We start from the raw sequence: 19,734 nt of genomic DNA, 5'->3' as shown, positions 1-19,734 counted from the left end.
ACGTTTCTGCCTTTCAAGATTATCCTTGATGTCTGTAGAGTGCCTTTCTTTGTTGCTGTTACTGGTGTGTGTGTGTGTGTGTTTCTTTTTTTTTTTTTTTCCTGTTTTTGTTTCTGTTGCGTTGTTCTGTTGGGTATAGCTGTTCCTAAGTTCACCTTCGGCTTTCTAGGCTTGCCATCTGTTGAGCTTTCTATCAAAGGAGCTCCTGGGAGATTTTGAGACGTGTGCTGAGATGTTCATTCCAGTTAAGTTTATTTTCCTCCTGTTAAATATTGCAGTGGTAAATATGTTCAGAAGTGATTCTGACTTTGAAGCAAATTTCAGGTCCTTTTCAAGCTTGTTGTGATAACCGTACTTGTAATTGCAGAGTCTGCAGATAACTGTATAAAAACGGTAATGTGTAAGACCTCTTTGGCTATTTTTATAATAAGAAAAAAATATGCTACGTCATTGCATTGTTCTTGGCTTTCCAGATGTTGCGTAACTGCAAAGTTGCCCGTGTGCTTATTCGAATAGCTGATTGTGCAAAGAATGACCGTAGTGCGGTTCTCCGTGCAAGGTATAACTAGTCTATTTTTCCCTAAGATGACCTTTTTTATGTGTTATTTAGTGTTGTCTTGCTTTCTCTTTTGCAGGTGCTGTGAATATGCGCTTCTGATACTAGAATATTGGGCAGATGCACCAGAAATACAGCGATCAGCTGACTTGTATGAAGATCTTATAAAGTGTTGTGTCGGGGATGCAATGAGTGAGGTATTTCTTATTTGGGTTCTTCTTTTCTATGATGATCTGTGACAATGCGATGTCTGCTGCCCCATTGGGTTTAGGCACACATCAGTTATTTTTGTGCCCTTTGTGCATACCTGCATGGTGAGAGTTGTGCATTTTTGGTGCTATCCTTTGTTTTTCCCTCTAACATACAGCTGCATGCGGCAATTAAGCTCAGAAGTTAGCAGTAACAGCAACCACAGAAGAATCTGTAATTACCTATAAGAATCTGTGACGATAGGTTATTATTCCTTGAGCCTAAGAAGGTTAAGTGGTTCGTATTGAGAACATGTGGATGGATCGCTGTTTTTTTTCATTCCCTATGTTAGGGATATTTGAAGGGATTGTTCTGTGAGGGGATGGGAGGGTTTTAAGTTTATGAAAAAACTTAAAAGAGTTTGAAAGAGGTGTTGAGAAAAGTTGAATTGAGGAGCCTCTATTGATTTTAGGGTCCAGAAGGTTTAGATATTGGGGGAACATTGATACTTTGGTAGGAAAGAGGAAGTAGGGGGATTGTTGGATGTTGAGTCTGTGAAGCATGTTTTCTTGCAGAGACCTTGAGTTTGATGTCTGAAGATGTGTGGAGTTGCAGGCAAAAGATTAAATTTAAATGGGTGAGGGAGGGCAATTGCCACTCAATGCAATTGAGTATCTGTTTTCCTCTCCTTTTTCATTTGAAATGCTGGTGAACATTTATGGGTGTTTTATTATTCTTACACTTGTTTCAGGGGTTGCACAACTTTGTTAATGGTTAAAAGGTTTTCAAAGGTCGATAACAGAAATTAGTGACTTTTCATTAATAAAATTATTAAGTGATCATGTCTTTTGGTACTTGGATATAGGTTCATCAAAATATGCTTGACACATTGGAATTGGACAGGTACGATCAACTGCAAGAACTTGCTACAGAATGTTTGCAAGGACCTGGCCAGAGCGTTCACGGCGCTTGTTTTCATCCTTTGATCCAGTTATTCAAAGGGTACCTGTTTTTCTTCTGACAAAAGAACTTTATTCCTTCCTTTGTTGTTGAAAACTGTGGATTGATGTGAACATTCCTTATAGATAATAAATGACGAGGATGGTGGGATACATAGACGACATGCTTCTCCTTCTCTTCGTGAGAGAAGTACACATTTGTCATTTACTCCTCAAGCATCCGCCCCTTCAAGTTTACCTGGGTATGGAACTTCTGCAATTGTTGCAATGGACAGAAGTTCAAGCTTACCCTCTGGGACATCTCTCTCTTCTGGACTGCTTTTATCACAGGCAAAGTCTCTCGGTAAAGGTAGTGAACGTAGTCTAGAAAGTGTTCTGCATGCAAGCAAACAGAAGGTCACTGCTATTGAAAGCATGCTTAGAGGTGTGGATGTATCTGAGAAGCAAAATCCTTCAACTCTTCGATCATCTAGTTTGGATCTAGGTATTTAATGACTTTGCATTTCATATTATCATTCCATTTCGAAATTGTTTGGGTATCTCCTTGAAGACATTCATTGATGTAGTGAGGAATGACTATCCACATTAGTAGTGATTTGAAATTCTACTTTATTAAGCTTAAAAATAATATGTGAACAGCTAAATTTTTCTCTTATTGCTCCTAGTGCAGGAGTTGACCCTCCATCATCTCGTGATCCTCCATTCCCTCTTGCTGTCCCTGCTTCAAATAGTCTTGCAAACTCATTAGCTGAAGAGTCGACCACTTCTCGTACTGCTAAAGTTGGCAACCGAAATGGTGGTTTGGTTTTATCTGATATCATCACTCAAATTCAAGCTTCCAAAGACTCGAGTAAATTACCATTTCGCAGTAGTGCTGCGAGTGAGCCATTGTCAGCACTTTCATCATACTCGGCTAAAAGAGGGCCTGAAAGACTGCAAGAAAGAGGCTCCATTGAAGAAAACACTGACATTAAGGATAATAGGCGGTATATGAACCCTCACATTGAGAGGCAATACTTGGATACTCCCTATAAAGATTCAACTTTTAGAGATACTCAGAACAGCTACATTCCAAATTTTCAGAGGCCACTTTTGAGAAAGAATGTAGCTGGAAGAATGTCTGCTGGCAGGAGAAAGAGTTTTGATGATAGCCAGTTGTCACTTGGTGATATGCCAAGCTACGTGGATGGTCCAGCGTCTCTCAATGATGCCTTGAGTGAGGGACTCAGTTCAGGTTCAGATTGGTCTGCTAGGGTTGGTGCTTTTAATTATCTTCGATCTTTACTGCAGCAAGGCCCAAAAGGAGTTCAAGAAGTTACTCAGAGTTTTGAGAAGGTTATGAAGTTGTTTTTCCAGCATTTGGATGATCCCCACCATAAGGTTGCACAGGCAGCTCTATCAACACTTGCGGACATAATTCCATCCTGCCGAAAGCCATTTGAAAGTTATATGGAAAGGATCTTACCCCATGTTTTCTCACGGTTAATTGACCCGAAGGAATTAGTCAGACAACCTTGCTCCACAACTTTAGAAATTGTTAGCAAAACTTATGGTATAGATTCCCTGTTACCTGCTTTGCTCCGTTCACTTGATGAACAGCGGTCACCAAAGGCAAAATTGGCTGTTATTGAATTTGCGATTAGTTCCTTTAACAAGCATGGTGTGAATTCTGAAGGCTCTGGTAATAGTGGCATCTTAAAGTTATGGCTTGCAAAGCTGACGCCATTGGCCCATGATAAAAATACGAAACTGAAAGAAGCATCTATTACATGCTTTATATCTGTTTACTCTCACTTTGATTCAACAGCTGTCCTGAGTTTTATTCTTAGTTTATCTGTTGAAGAACAAAATTCTTTGAGACGGGCCCTTAAGCAGTACACTCCTCGTATAGAAGTGGACCTAATGAACTTTTTGCAGAACAAGAAAGAGCGACAGCGGTCAAAATCTTCTTATGATCCATCTGATGTTGTTGGAACATCCTCAGAAGAAGGATACATTGGAGTTTCAAAGAAAAGCCATTTTTTTGCTAGGTATTCTGCTGGTTCTGTTGATGGAGATGGTGGCAGGAAGTGGAGTTCTGTGCAAGAACCAATGTTGATCACTGGCAGTGCTGGCTATACGACTTCTGGCGAAGTGCAGGAACATTTGTATGAGAATGCTGAGATAGGTTCTAGCACTGAGATTCTTAGTTCCAAACTGAAGGATCTGAATCACTCAAATAAAACCATTGATGAAAACATGGGATCCCTGACTGGTCTGGAAAATGTGGACAGCAGTGTGAACTTGGAGAGTTTGCCTACTCCACAGCTGGACTTCAATGGATTGATCAATCAGGATCACCGTGGTATTGCTGGAGACCTTGGGTTTGATAATGAAGCTGCACCTGAAATGGACCTTAATCATTTAAAACTTACGGCAGTGAAGGTCAAATCCACTCCGGAGACTGGTCCTAGCATTCCTCAAATTCTTCACCTGGTTAGCTCTGCAACATAGAATTTTTTTCTTTTATAATTTATTATTCTCTTTTATAATTATGTAAAAATTGATTATTTCCCTTATTGTGGTTATGATAATCAATTATGAATTATGACACCTTATGGGGCTCATCTACTATCTTCTGTTTGTAGATTTGCAATGACAATGATGAGAATCCTACCAGAAGCAAGCGTAGTGCACTTCAGCAGTTAGTTGAAACTTCTGTTGCTAATGATCACTCAGTTTGGACCAAGGTATAGTTAATTTCCATTTAGTTTCTCTCTCTCTGTGGAGATTCGGTATCATAGTTAAGTGCTATCAATTTCATGGATTGATGCATCCTTTTTGACTTTGGGATCTCCGTTGATGCGTTTTGGTCAAGCTAATTTAGAGATATACAATTTTTTATTCATGTAGAGTTAAATATTACATGTGATTTTGCATAAATTCAATCAATTAATGATGATTCAATGAGATTTTGTGCCCTGCAGCATTGTAGTTAAAATTCTTCATTGGATTTATTTTATTTTTTAGTTACCACCCGACTAGGCATTGTTTGGCATGTGGAAGTTTTTGTTATACAGCGATTTGAGTACTATGATGGAAGAAATGTGTTTCTAGTTGGTTTTTGCGAGTTTGGGATATGGGCTGTTGATTGGTTATTGCAATTTTTGCAGTACTTCAATCAGATTTTGACAGTTGTACTTGAAGTATTGGATGATTCAGATTCTTCAATACGGGAACTTGCTCTCTCTTTGATAATTGAAATGCTTAAGAACCAGGTCTGTTACATCCCTTTTTTGGGGGTTCGTAGTGAGATGCTTTTCTTTTTGTTTGTCTGACTTGGCATTTATATTCATGTGAGAGACTTAAACTCTTTGGAATTTAGATCTTCTTGAATGTTCTCTTTCTAATAACCTTTTTTCATGTTATCTTTCCAGAAAGATGCCATGGACGATTCTGTTGAGATTGTGATCGAAAAATTGCTTCATGTAACGAAGGATATTGTTCCCAAAGTAAATTTGTTTAGTTGATTTTTTTAATTTTTTAATTTTTTTTGTAATTTTTTTATGCTTAATTTTTTTTTTTTTTTCCATTTTCCAGGTTGCAAATGAAGCAGAACACTGCTTGACTATTGTGTTGTCTCAGTATGATCCTTTCAGATGCTTGAGTGTACGTAGTTATTATATTTTTCGTGTTAGTATTTGTGGGATATGTAAATGTTTTTTAGCTTGGTCCTCTTTCTCAATCTTTTCTTTGTAATGCTCTTGTTTGCTGATGTAGGTTATTGTCCCTTTATTGGTGACTGAAGATGAGAAGACTCTTGTTACTTGCATAAACTGTTTAACAAAGGTATTTTCTTCATGGGATTTCCTACATTATTTTTATGTTAGGTACTGATCGACTGTAGTCTGGGTATTTCATTTTTGAAATTAAGCAGTTGTGCCCTGGAATTTGTCGCAATATTTAGTCTTGAAACTGTTGGAGTTTTTTGTATGGTTTTCTTAACATCGAATATTTGTTTCCAAGTCTATGGAGTATGGACAAAAAGTGTTGATGTCAATAGTGGTGTCAGGGTTCAAAGGAAAGGGAAATGTCCATGGATGTACTATATAAAAAAAGTTGATGAAGCATTAGCTTGAAGTTGTATTGATAGACAAAAAGTGATTGATTGTACTTGACAAACTTGTTACTTCTTACTAATGTACAAAAGGGAATAATCTAAATAGTTAAGACAAAAAATTGAGATTCCTTACCATTAAAGAATAAAAAATCTGCTCATGAAGATGCTATTCAACTTATGCCTCAAGATCTAGTGTGGTTGAGAAACATTGCCCTATTAATTATACAGGAGCATGTTATGGGTCAAAAGTAGGAGTCTACGGTCGGCCAAACCAGTGTCATGAAATGGAGCATGCAGTACTATCCACTAACAGGGTATATGCTCTTATCAAAATGCTCAAAATGTTACGATATTGGTGGATGTTGATGACATTCTAAATTAGAGTTGGAGGTCAGATTTGTGGCTTTTGAAAGCAAATTGCTTGATTTTTTGAGAGTCAAGTTTGCCTTCATATTTCTGAAAATTGACAGCGATGAAGCTTTTCACTTCTTTGAACCTTGAGAAGTTTGGTTTGCTCTCAGCTTGGGAGGACTCTGAAAGCTCTGGAGTAAAAGACGTTTGCTCCTGATGGTGTTAAGATGGAAGAAACTGCTACTTTTGAGGATTATAAGAGAATGCATGGAATCAATTATCATCATAGGATGCTGTGGAATGAAAGGTTGGTGGATGACTATGTACATAAAAGATTTGTGCGGGTTGATCTTGCCAAATACTGGCTCGAGTAGTAAAAGAAAGCTAGGGACTGAGTTAGCAAGTTATTGCTAGGCTGTTTTCCTCATTCTGATGGCAGTCTGGGAGAAATATTTAGCTATATCGAGGAATGTTCCTGCATGAAGGTGGAAGACCGAAAGAATCTAGAGGAACCAGGATTTGCAGATGAGAATGGGTAAGGCAGATGCATTGCATGTGCAACGTGCTCATTTGTGTCTTTTAAGTGTAGTTGGTAGGTTGGTAGCTAGTGCCTGATAGCTGGAAAGTGTTGTAACTGTAAAATTTCATACTTATGGCGTCGTCTGGTTGTATTGGCAAAGCCTATTTCTGTGAGCTCTTTTGTCAATACATTCAAATTTCTTTAAGAATTGGAGTTGTCTACATCAGGAGGGAAATCATCCCACTTGGTAGACTGAGAAAGGAAAGTTGGCTTTTCAATAGGGGAAATCTCATATGACCATTTTGAGGTGGGGGGTTGAGTATGATCAAGAGCTTGGAAAAGGAAGACTTGATCTGCAAAAAACTAGAGATGTTGGAGCAGGAGAAGGCTCTGGAGGATCGCAGTTTGCCAGATGATGGGATTGCTTTGGAATGAACTCTTCATTGTGAGGCAAATTCAGGGAAAACTCATGGCTGTTGGGAGGAGATTTCAGCACTGTCGGAGGCTGTTTTGAGGGAACTGGAGAGTTGTTTCATGTTATTTCACTTGTTGATCTTTGTCTTTTGGAAGGATCACTTGGAGTTGGAGTCCACAGTCTCAAGAATAATGGTTTTCTTCTGTTTGTCCTAGTAGCCTTTTCAGAAGTGTGGCAAACTTATGCCTAAGCTGTTATCTTTAGATTGAGTATGGTGGACTGTGTCAATACACCACAGTGGAAGAGATTCTTGATGTTGCCTTGAATGCTAATTTGGTTGTTGATGCTCAAATTAAAGCAGCAAAAGAGGGGTTATTCGCATGTTCAATATGGAAAGGGCATATTATTGCACCTTCAAAGAATGTGTCCTTTATTTTGTTTGATAGAATGAGTTTTGGTCAATGGTGGCGCTAATGGTTAAGAAGTGTATCTCTCAAGGTTTGCAATTCTTAATGGTACCCTAGGCTGCATCAAGTCTTCAAGAAGCCTAAGGCACGGAGACTTATTATCCCCATTTTTTATTTTTCTTTGGTATGGCTATCCTACATAAGATATGGGATGAAGAAAATCTAGGGGTTAAGTTTGGATTTTTTTTTTTTTTTTATTGGGTTAAGGATAGGTATATATATTGTTGCCTGCAGCATAACACAGTAACACCTTATGCTTTAGATAGAGTGGTGAAGCATCCAACGACCTTATTTTGCCTGAGATAGCCCATCAAAACAAAGTTTAAAGAGAAAAGTATGTGGAATCCTATTGCTGAGGAGTTTGAGGGGGAAAACTTGTTGGGAAACAGAAAAAAATTATTTATTTGAGGGAGTCTTATCTTACCCTTTGGGCTCCCATCCACCTATCTACTCTTTCCCTTTGTCTTCATTAACTAGCTCAGTCATGAAGAAGTTAAACAAGCTGCAAAAAGAGGTTCTTAGGGGTGTTTGTTTGCACTTAATGGCCTCTTAATAGAGGCTAGACTCTTAATGGTCTAATATTAAGTGAACTTGTAATGTTTGGGCTCTGAACGGGTACTGCTGAATGTGCTCGGACCGAACTAGCAGCTTTCTCCTTGCTGATTTGGTCAGCAGAAAATTTATGCCTTCTTTTTGACACATTTACCCTTGAAAAAAGTCCCAATTACATACAAGGATCCCCAAATCCTCTCCTCTCTTCTCCTCTTTGTGCAAGAGCCTGCACAGCCACATAGCTTCCTCTGAACATTCCATGTGTTGTTGCCCACAGAAGCTCTGATCTTGCTGGCATTTGGTCTGGTCGTCGCCCTCTTTCTGCTATTGGTTCCTTAGGAAAATATAGTAAAGTAGCAGCAGTGGAGGGTGAGGCTATTGGATATGGCTACTTCCTCCGATCGGCATGGATCAGCACCACCCGGTAGCCAGTTGATGGTCATCTTTCCATCGTCAGATCAACCTCCATTTATGACCCCGGAGTTTACCACATCACCAGGTATCAGCCTCTTTCTGCTATTGGTTCCTTAGGAAAATATAGTAAAGTGGCAGCAGTGGAGGGTGAGGCTATTGGATATGGCTACTTCCTCCGATTGGCATGGATCAGCACCACCCGGTAGCCAGTTGATGGTCATCTTTCCATCGTCAGATCAACCTCCATTTATGACCCCAGAGTTTACCACATCACCAGGTATCAGCCTGTGAAGGATCTAATTTGAGTAATATTAGCTTGGAACTCTTGAAGATTCTAATACTTTTAGTGATCTTATAGGTGGGAATAGGGACCCTGAGAGAGACTCAACTCGTTGGACTTGTAATTCGCATTTTTATTTTTGTTCTTGTATTTTTAAAAATTATAGTTCTTATAAAAAATTATATATTCAGATGTTTACCAAACTAGTTATACTTCTCAGGGTTAAGGGGTTCAATGTGCCTCTAAATCGGTTAATAAGATTCAAAGGTTAATTTAGTGTTTAGCACTTAATGCTTAATTTTGTCAAATGCCCCTTTGGGGTAAGGTGGGAAGGAGTTCATGTATATCACTTGGTTGTTCAAACAATGTTTGAAGCTAGGTGTTTGAGCATGGAATTCCTTTTTCTACTTTAAAAATCCTTATTATTATCGGAAAATGGCTATGGTTGTGGTGGAGTAGAGTCGAGGAGTGTTATTGGGACAGATGGTTGTGTGGATGAACTTCCATTTTTGAGAGCAGAAGTTGGGTGCAACATATTGATAAATAGTTATTGAACCTTTGAAAGGCTAACTTCTACTTTTTCAAGCAAGCTTTTAAAAGTTGAGGAATTCCAGCTTTTAAAAGATAAAGGGCTAATCCCTCCCCCCCCCCCCCCCCCTCCCAAAAAAAAAAACCGCCTTAACAGGGTTTGGCTGGTGAAAAGTGGAGATAAAGAAGAGAATAGAAAGAGTTTCTATCCACTTCCTGTGTTTCATTCGCATGAAGAGGGATATAAGAGAAAAGAAGTGGAGGGAAAAAAAGGGAGAAAAAGACCCACTTTGTTTTTCCTCATAAATCGTCGAGATTTGGAGACAAAAGAAGAGAAATCAACTCATAATTTTGCAAAAACAGTATTATGCCTCGTAACGAAATAAAAAATTCCCAAATCACAACTCTTGTGTGTGCGTGCCCGCGCGCGTATATATATAAATATAGTTTGATTATTTTTTTTAAAATGGCTGAAAATGTTGTGATCATGGATTTCAATGTGCATATGCATTTGTTCTGCATTTACTAGGGTCTTGAGTAATATTGGATTAATCTAAAAAAGGTTTTATATATATATATATATATTGTAAAAAGATTATTTTATATATTTTTGTGATTGCCTATATTGTAAAATGACTGCAATTTCTTTTCTTCTCTTCCATTAGTTGAGCCAAATAGGAAAAAAAAATATGCTTCTTCAGGTTTCTCTCTTTGAACCAAACATACAGGAGGGAACTAGTTTCTCTTCTCCTCATATTTTCCCTCCTATTTGTTTCTTTTTCTCCTTTCCCTTTCTTCCCAAACAAATACTATATGCTATATAATTTTGTGCCATGTTTTTAATTTATTTTTTCAAATATTACGAAATTATTTGTCTCCTAAGATGAACTGGTTTACAATTTTTTTGCTGTACATTGGTATCAATTTTTTTCTTTTCTACAACTCCATTTTCACAAGGGCCAAACAGCATTTACAACATCAATCAACTTTTTTTCGTCTGCTTTTTTGAAAAGTACCTACCTTCTCATCAGCGACAGGAGGTGCAAACTAAGCCCAAGTGTGGTCTTCATTTGAATGAGTGGGACACAACAGGATCAGGGATCATTATTGAGTCAAGCTAAGGATATTTATTTGGAAAGAAGGGTGTTAGGATTTGGACTTGGGGTGTCTTGCACATGTTTTAAAACCAAGACTTGTCATCAGTCCAACGGGTGGTCAAATCGGTGATGGCAGTATTATATATAGTATATATAATGATATCATCATCATCAAAGATAATATTACAAATATGTATTTAAACTTATAATAACCTATTAACTAATTATAATAAAAAATTAATTACTAGAAATAATTTAGATAAAATTTATATATATTTTTCATTTTATAAACATTCTTAAAATTCATGAAATAGTAAAATATCACATTGAGTTAACAAAAAATATTCAATGGCAGTGGATTCACTATTAAGAAGAATTTGTTTTAAGTTGTGCATAGGGTGGGGTAAATTGATTTTATAATAGTTGTTGAATAATATACATCACAAGGGGGTGTTGGTTCACTGGCAGTATGCAGTCTTCCTCAACCATGAGGTTCTGGGTTCAACACCAGCCTCATGCAAAAGTTCCAATTTTTTCCCCTATTAGCGAGAGCTGGGTCAACCCGCCCAGTTTAACGGTCTGGCCAGATCCGGCTGGGTTGACCCCAGTTTGCTGCAAATCTCTTTTATTGAAATTATCTGTACCGGAAAAGTGACTGGTTTTGGTCCACCTAGATTGGGTCTGGCTGGGTTTTAAAACCATGGTCTCGCTTATGTTCTCATGTAAATCCTTTATTTTCATTGGTTCACCCTTGTAGTCTTTTCCCTCTTGCTAATCATTTGTGAAAAGCTAGGTACCCTCTAAAGGTTAGCCATTCTTGATAAGAGTTAACACTAGCAATCTGCTGTAGATTAGAAGACCTTATAATGTGTGTTTGCTGTGCTATGCTGGTAACGGGTCACATTTTCACTTGTTTCTTCATTGTTCAATGGCTTGGAGTTTCAGAATAAACTTTTTGGTTTGTTTGGTATTTGTTTGGTGTGCCTTAGTTCCTTGGAGGTTTTCTTGTTGATTATATTTAGTGGATTTGGAAGGCATAAAGATGGGAGAAGGTTATTGGTGTGCAGTTTTTGTTTTTTTTGTTTGCTTTTTTCCCCCTTTTTTCCCTGGTTGATTTGTTTGGAGAGGAATGCTCAAATTTTTCATGATTGATCTTTGCCTACTAATTTGATTGGGACTGGATCATCTTCTTTTTGCATCACTGTGGTGGTTCTCTTCTGGGTGTTTTAGTGGTTTTGTTTTTGTTGATTTTGAGCATATTTGGATGGCTTTGTTGGCTGTATTCTTTTGCAATTTTTTTTTGGTAGTTTTATCTTTATTTATTTTTATTTTTATTTTTATTTTTTGTTTTATATGCCTCTTGTACATATTATCTTCCTACGTCAATGTTTTTCCTTTGGTACTAGAAAACAAGCTTGAAGCTGGCAATGGAAAGACATTGCTTTTTTTGGCATGATAAAGAATGTGGGGATCTTTAAAACTTCAATCTCCTTAGGTTTTTTTGATTGGCTAGGGATGGGAACACATTGTTGAATTCCTGCATAATGATGTCAGATGATGATGTTTGGAATGTTGACTTTGCGAGACATGCTCAAGGTTGGGGAATCCAGTCTTCTTCTAATTTCTTCAATCAGTTTTATAAGAAACTGATTAACAGCCAAAGGGAGGACAAGGTGAAATGGAAGCTTACTGAAGGCACCTACTTGCTTAGTGAAAACAAAAATTAAAAAAAGAAGGCAGCTACTTTAATGTGAAATCGTACTAAGGAAATTGTGACGAGGGTAGAGGTAGTGGGCAGATAAATTTCTTTAGGAGGCTGTTTCAAGACATGGGGAGCAGTTAGAAAAGGAATTTGACCATTAATAATCTGCAAAGAACAAGCATTAACTAATTAGTGTTACCTTTGCAAGGAGGCAGGAGAAACAGTTTGTCTTCAGTTTGTCTTCTTCATTGCAGGTGGACAGGGGAGTTATGGGATTCGGTGCTCTTTATCTTGGGTCTCACTTGGGAGGTTAGAGATTCAATTATTCAGGAGCTTTTGGCTTGCACAAAGAGTGGGAAAGTGATTCTGCTTTTCCCCCTCTCTACTTTTTGGGTTGAAGGAAGCGAAATGAAAAATCATTTCGAGTGTAAATGTTCTTACAAGGCATAAGGATAGGTGGATAAAAAATGTTCAGATTTTTTATATGTTGGGAGCTATGGTTTTTTAGATTTAGTAGTTCATGGCATCTAAATGAATATTTTATTTACTTGGGCTGGTACTCCCTTGGTGCCTTTTATAATATGATACATGTCTTAATACAATGCTTCACATGTTAATCCTTGAATGCTTATTTTAACTTGATACACTACATGCATGGTTAAGCACTTAAATTTTCAAGGTTGGGACTGACTCTGGAATATGGCCCCAAGTTTTGGCAAACTAATGTGATGTGTCCCCACATTCCTGGATTTTTCATGATGGTGATGGTGGCGGCAGCGGCGGTGTGATGGTTGTTATTTTTATTTATGTAATTCTCTGTTGAATAATTGGGTAAAATGGAAGACCTAACTTCAATGATAGGTCTCTCCCTCTATTTATATAATATATGTCTAAGTACAATACCAAATATCATAATACCCTTACTAACTCATACTTATTAACATGGCTCTAACACATATAATAATAATGCAAAATGACTAAATAACCATTAACACTCCCCCTCAAGATGGATCATATATATCATATGCTTCTAGCTTGTTACAAATGAATTTCACACGAGCACCTCCCAAGGCTTTACTGAACAAATCTGCATGTTGAAACTCAGACTTCACATGAGTAGTTGTAATGAGCTTTTGTACAAGTTTCTCTCAAATAACTTCAATGCACTTTGCTCGCTTGTGAAAGATGGAGTTGGAGGCAATATGCATAGCAGCTTGATGATCACACATTAACTCTATAGGTCGAGAATGTGGAAAACCTAGTTCTTTCAGCATGTTCTTCAACCAAACAAGTTCATATGTAGTGTTTACAATTGCCTTATACTCTGACTCAACACTTCAGCTGACCACCGCAATTTGTTTCTTACTTTTCCTAGACACCAAATTACCACCAATAAAGATACAGTCTAGTTGTGGATCTTAGGTTAGAATACGATCCAACCCAATTTGTATTTGTATATCCATGAGTATAGTGTGGCCCTGATCCTAATATAAGAGACCTCTCCCTGGTGCACCTTTGAGATATCTCAAAATGCGAATTACTGCATCCTTGTGACTTACACTTGTTGCAAAGGATATATATCTGGTCGAGTGACTGTAAGATAATTCAACTTTCCAACAACTCTCCGGTACCGTCCCAGGTTAAGCAACAAATCACCCATATCTGGCATTAACTTACTATTGGGATCCATGGGTGTATCAACAGGTTTGGATCCCAGCAGCTCCGTATCATCTAAAAATCAAGAACATACTTCCTCTGTGATAAGACAGTTCATGTGTGAGATCTCGATACTTCTATACCTATGAAGTACTTCAATGGTCCCAAGTCTTTTGTTTGAAAATGCTTTAGGCTTCAAATACCTTGATCATCATTATCAGTAATCACAATATCATCCACACACTCTAAGCAAAATCAGGCTTAGTGTGTCAGCATTGATACCATGCTAAGTACAATACCAAAGACATAATACCCTTACTAACTCACACTTATTAACATAAACACATAATAATAATGCTAAATGACTAAATTACCATTAACACTCAAATTATGGTGGATTACTCTTCATGTAACTCTCATACTATGGTGGTCTTTACCTTAATTGCTGCCCTTGCTTTTGAGGCATAATTTGATAAGTAATTATCATTGACAGCTTCTTGATCCATGAAGAAAGGGATTCTCAGTTTCCTTGATTTCTGTCTTGTTGGAATATGATGTTTTTTATTTGCAGTTTGGTGATGTGGTTATAATTATACATTAAGTGTCATTCTTCTATGTTGGCAGTTGTCCTATGTTATTCATTTTTCTATCTCACCATGGACTTTTTTTCCTTGCAAAAAATACCTGCTTAAACTTTCAAACTTGGTGTTACTTTTGTTGTTGATCGTATTAAGGTCCATTTCTGTTTTCAGCTTGTGGGTCGGCTTTCACAAGAGGTACTGATGGCTCAGTTACCTTCTTTTCTGCCTGCTCTTTTTGATGCGTTTGGAAATCGGAGTGCAGATGTACGCAAGGTAATAATTTGGCTCATCCAGACTTACTAATTCCTTTTCTTCCCAATGGGTAATTAATTTGGTTAAATAAATTCATGATCAGTTAAAAACACATTCCACCTGATATTATATGAGGTCTATTTGAGTTTGCATGGTTTTTTCATTCATAAAAATAGTGATGATGATTTAAAGGCAGTACTTTTGCAACCGAAGAAGCATGTCTTCACAGGTTGGACAAGAACTTTATCTAGGTGCACACCCGTTATTGTTCAAATGAGGGAATGACAAAAGTGCTTTATGTGCATGTAAATTCAATGCATGAATACACTTCGTCTCTACGCTAGACCATATTTTAATTAGTGTTCTCAAGTGAACTTAATGGCTAAAAAGTGTTCAGAGTTTGGCCGATGCTGACTTTGAAAGCAGGGGGTTGAGGTGGTAAGTGATAAAATCTACGTGTAGAGCTATGTGGATTATCTATAATAGTATCTTAGGACTTGAAACACCTTATGAGCAACAGTATGATGATTAGGGATTAAAAAGACCTAGCAAAAAAATCTGGAATTTAATGAGGAATCACGATATGAGGAACTATATTCTAGTGTGTAGCATACATGGAGTTAATGGTTTTTGTTCAATCTGAAATGTGTATTTTTGTTGACTGGAATAATTGAAATAGAAGAATCTCTTCAGTACCCCTTTTTTAATTTAGCGAGTGAAAATTCAAGGATTATATCTATGCGACTTTTTCCTTGTAGTATTGTGATTCAATTTGTAACTTAAGCTTTCTAGGTAGTGAGTTGCCTAGAAATGCAGTGTCCATAACCTGAGTGGTCAATGTTTTGGGAGATAAAATCATGCCGGTAAGAAAAAATCCTAGCTGAAGCAGAACTGAACATAGCACTTCCTCAGAATGCCCGCATACTGCAATGGTGCAATCTGTGAAAAGGGGAGATATAATCCATAGTGCACTGAAGAGCTGCCTGAAAGATAATGCCTTGCTTAGTAATGTCTTTTTATCTTAAATAGGTTAACAGAAATGCTTGCCTACAATCTGTGGAAGCAGTATCTATGCCTTAGCAGAAGGTGTAGATATGTAAAAATGTATCCGTTTGCCTTATTGAAGAAAATGATGCTACTATTGGCATGAGCTTACATCTGACTTTAAGACACAAGTTGTTTGTCACTTTGTTGGCACTACTAGAAGAGGGAAGGTTGTCTTCATTTTATAGTTGAGTGCGAGCATTGCTCACTTGGGATTTAGTCTAGCTGATAACTCAAAAGGTCTGAGTTATTCCAATAAGTTCTTTTAATGATCAGAAGACATGGATTGCAGCATCCTGTAAGCTTCTGACATACAAGACAGATAAATCTATTACGTATGTCAGATTTCGTAGAATGAGGGATTTAGGATTTCAGATTCTTTCATCTATAATTCTCTGGTCAAGTACTTGGTTTTTAATTTATGTAGAAAAGCATTCCATGGAAGATGATCAATTGCAATAACAGTTTCAAATTTTTTGAGATGATTTTTCGCACCGTCTTGATATTAAATCCTCCTGCTCGTTTATGATTTTTTCTCCCATTCTACCACTATGAAGCTATTTATTCTGATGTATCTTTACAATTGGACACAGCTTAAAGAACACCAAGGAGAAGAGTCTCAACTCAACGAAAACTTATTCCTGCAAAAAATTAAATAATTCTTATGCTGCTTGATCTGGTCCCGGTGATCTAAGATCACTGTATTTGGTGTTTCATGTTTTAGTTATAAAAGTTGCCCTGCTATGACTAGCCTATTTAGTGTGCCATGGGAATTTAAGATCATTGTGTTCTCAAACCAAAACTATCTTCGGAAACTACTAAACTTCTGTGTTTGACTTTTCATTTATTAGTTGTTTTCATATCAAGTTACTTTTACTGTATTATGTAGATTACTTAATTTAATTTATTTAAATATATGTAAGTATTGTATATTATTTATATTTCTAATTTATTAGTGATAAAAATGCTATGTTAAATTTAGTGTGCAAAGGTGTACAATAAAGTAGGAATAAATAATCTAATGCTACTGGATCAAGGGAATTTTTGCAGTATTTAAGCAAAGGGTCATGGTCTAAAGCTCAATTCTGGTGATGTATTATCCGCTTTGGCCCACTAGCTTCACGGTTTTGTCGTATTAAAGACACCTTATATAAGTGGAGTGTGAACCAACCTTGTAAGCCGAAGATTTTCATAGCATACATCCATTGTGTGACTGTGACATACTCACCTGTCTGATTTTTGATACTCTCGTCAGAGTGACCCACACCTCTGTGTAGGATCTACCCACATGATAGTATCCTTGGGATGAGTTTGATACCAAATGTAATGGTCTTGGCCCAACTCTAGTGAAGTATTATCCGCTTTGGCCCACTAGTTTCACTGTTTTGTTTTGTAATGGCGCCTCTCATTGTTGGAGCCCAAACCATCCTTATAAGTAAAAGATTTTCGTAGTACAACATTTAATGTGGGACTCTGACATTCTCTCTTGTTTGATTTTTGATGCCCTTATCAGAGTACCTCTGTGTAGGGGTTCCACATGATATTACCCTTGGGGTGGCCTGGCCCTTATACCAAATTTCATGGTCTTGGGCCTAACTCTAGCGAGGTATTGTTCATTTTGATCCACTAACCTCATGGTTTTGTCTTGGAAAAGGCGCCTCACATAATTAGAGTATGAACCATCCTTGTAAGCTGAAGATCCCCCTAGTAAACATCCAATTGTGGGAGTGATACAAACAAATTAGTCCCTGAATGTTGCCCTAGATCACTGCTTCGGGGATGACTTAAATCTCCTGAACGATGGGATGAGTACCACTTAGTAGTCTTAGTAGGTGTAATTTGGGATTAATGCCACTGGAATCTTTGGGGTCATCCAGTGTTGGTGCCACCTAATGGTGTATATCCCACTAGAGGCATATATTTTAAAGATGGAGGTTTACTATGTTTCCCTGAACTCCTCGGAGAAATAGAAGCCCAAAATGTGATGATTGGTTCTGCAATATTGCACCCCACACGTGTGGAAAATGAAGGAAAAGGAGGGTGGGTGGGGGGCGGGGGGAAGGGGAGGAGATTGAGCGTGTGGCGGGAACACATTCAAGTTAAACTGTATACTCGTTTAACCAAGACAAGAAAGATGAGAGCTTCAACCCTATGTCTGCAATCATTTGAAACCTTATCCAAACCTCTCAAATCAGATTTTATCTTCACTGTTTTTATTTATTTATTTATTTTTATGCTGCTTTGATGCAGACCTTATATGATCCATCATGCTATTGGAGCATTGGACAAATTTTGATGAGAAACAAGAACACCTGAAAAATACAAAATGATGTACATATTTGTAATTGTTCTCTCATTTAATCCATTTCTATTCTAATTTATACACATTGGTGTATGGTGGCAGACTGTTGTGTTCTGTCTGGTAGATATCTACATCATGCTTGGAAAAGCTTTTTTGCCATATTTGGAGGGACTAAACAGTACGCAGTTGCGGTTGGTGACAATTTATGCTAACCGGATCTCGCAAGCTCGGACAGGTACCGCAATGGATGCCAACCATGAGTAGTCATTTCAACCAAAATGTGGGCTTATCTTGTTGGCTATTGTCATTTATTGTTGTGTATTTTGTATATTTTGTGAAATGTGCATTTCGGGGTGGGTTTTATTTGTTCCTTCACTCTTGATTTTAACTTTCCCTCTTCCACTTTTCTCATTTGGGTTGCTTTTAAGGGGGCATGGTGGGAAACAAATATGTGAATTTGTATTCATTTCCATGATAATGTCGGTGCTGTATTGGGGAAGAAAATCTGGTGGGATAGGGATTGTCATTTGAAATCCGTGGAGGTTCTTTGATTTTCGGCGGTTAATGTGAGTAGACGCATTTGGAGAGGCATGTTTGTTCCCTTTGTCCTTGTATATAGCTCATTAGTTCATTTGTGTTGGCATGTAAATTATACATTTTCCACGACTGTCATGTCATGTCATGCCTTAAATGTTTCTTGGGGGTTTTTTCTTTTTCATTTTTTGGTCACGGATTAATTCATTTGCAGCACAAAGGCAAGGTGAGCATTTTTGTTTCTGCAAGTGTGTGTGTGTGTGTGTTTTTTTTTCTTCTTTTTTTCCCAGCAGAGTCTGCCATGTTCCGGAAGAAAATAGTGTATTTATTAAATGCTAAAATAGCTTTTGGTCGCTAGACACTTCTTATTATTTGCCTCTTGTTAAGGGTTGGCTTCGGGAGGATTGTATGTACATTTTATTCATGAAAAATGGGTTGGATTGGTTTAATCTTATTACAATTCACATATTTGATTTAATAGAATGAAAGCAGGCAAGCTGCAATCAAAATTACACTTCATATTTCATTAAATTTGTCATTTTATTTGGTTCCTAATCCATTTCAAATGTGAAAGAAAGGTTGAAAGTGAGGAAATGCAATTAAAGAGGGAGAGGAACATGTCACCCATTCCTAGCATTAGACGTTAGGTTTGTCGGGTTTGCTTGGTTGTGTGATTTAGGTAGGTTTTGGGCTGTTTGGTTATGCTTGTTTAGTTCTGATTTTCTGATTTTGGTTTAGGTTTGTGGTTAGTTTTTGAGAGGGTTTTATTGTTCATTTGTTTTCTCTCAAAGGCTTTGCTTGTAACTACGGTTTTTCTCGGCCATAAGTGAATGTTTTTAATAAATTTGGGATGGAGCTATTATGTGGGTGGCTATTCAATTTTTTTTTTTTTTAAAAAGAAGAAAGAAATGATGGTGGGTGGGGGGGGGGGGGAACATGGATGATAGAACTTAGACTTTTGGCAATGAATGGGAAGAAAAGAAAAGGAAGATGTGCACAGAATGTTGGAATAGAAGTAGAACGAACAGAGAGAAGGTTTTGAAGAAACTGAGAAAAAAAAAAAAAATGCTATAAAACACCCCAATTTTATTAGTCTTGCCTGCATTACCGTTTCAGGTTGAACCCAGAAGTGGGGGCAGCCATTTCTGTTTTCAAGTATATTGCTTAAACAATTGACAACAATCTAATCCATTTGATTCAGAGATCAGTAGCATTTGTGCTAATGCGTCATTTATG

At 37.4% G+C, this 19,734-nt stretch overlaps 1 protein-coding gene across 2 annotated transcripts in view; it reads left to right on the top strand.

Annotated features, from left to right (window-relative positions):
* Positions 1–18,627, top strand: part of LOC131155731 (CLIP-associated protein) — a 47,258-nt gene extending 28,631 nt beyond the window's left edge. The window contains exons 8-21 of one of the 2 annotated variants that reach the window (XM_058109095.1): positions 170–244; positions 325–393; positions 474–559; positions 636–753; positions 1,649–1,747; positions 1,831–2,188; positions 2,375–4,179; positions 4,332–4,433; positions 4,857–4,961; positions 5,121–5,195; positions 5,284–5,352; positions 5,464–5,532; positions 14,538–14,639; positions 18,067–18,627. In XM_058109095.1, the coding sequence (XP_057965078.1) occupies positions 170–244; positions 325–393; positions 474–559; positions 636–753; positions 1,649–1,747; positions 1,831–2,188; positions 2,375–4,179; positions 4,332–4,433; positions 4,857–4,961; positions 5,121–5,195; positions 5,284–5,352; positions 5,464–5,532; positions 14,538–14,639; positions 18,067–18,228 (3,294 nt within the window). In that variant the 3' untranslated portion in view covers positions 18,229–18,627. The remainder of the gene's footprint in view (positions 1–169; positions 245–324; positions 394–473; positions 560–635; positions 754–1,648; positions 1,748–1,830; positions 2,189–2,374; positions 4,180–4,331; positions 4,434–4,856; positions 4,962–5,120; positions 5,196–5,283; positions 5,353–5,463; positions 5,533–14,537; positions 14,640–18,066) is intronic. The other variant, XM_058109096.1, reaches the window with a different exon arrangement.
* The last annotated feature ends 1,107 nt before the right edge of the window (positions 18,628–19,734 follow it).

This window comes from Malania oleifera, chromosome 5 (genome assembly GCF_029873635.1).
Source record: "Malania oleifera isolate guangnan ecotype guangnan chromosome 5, ASM2987363v1, whole genome shotgun sequence".
In the NCBI taxonomy this organism is placed as follows: domain Eukaryota; kingdom Viridiplantae; phylum Streptophyta; class Magnoliopsida; order Santalales; family Ximeniaceae; genus Malania; species Malania oleifera.
The sequence above is the reverse complement of the archived record's forward strand: the minus strand, read 5'-3'. Positions and strand labels throughout refer to the sequence as shown.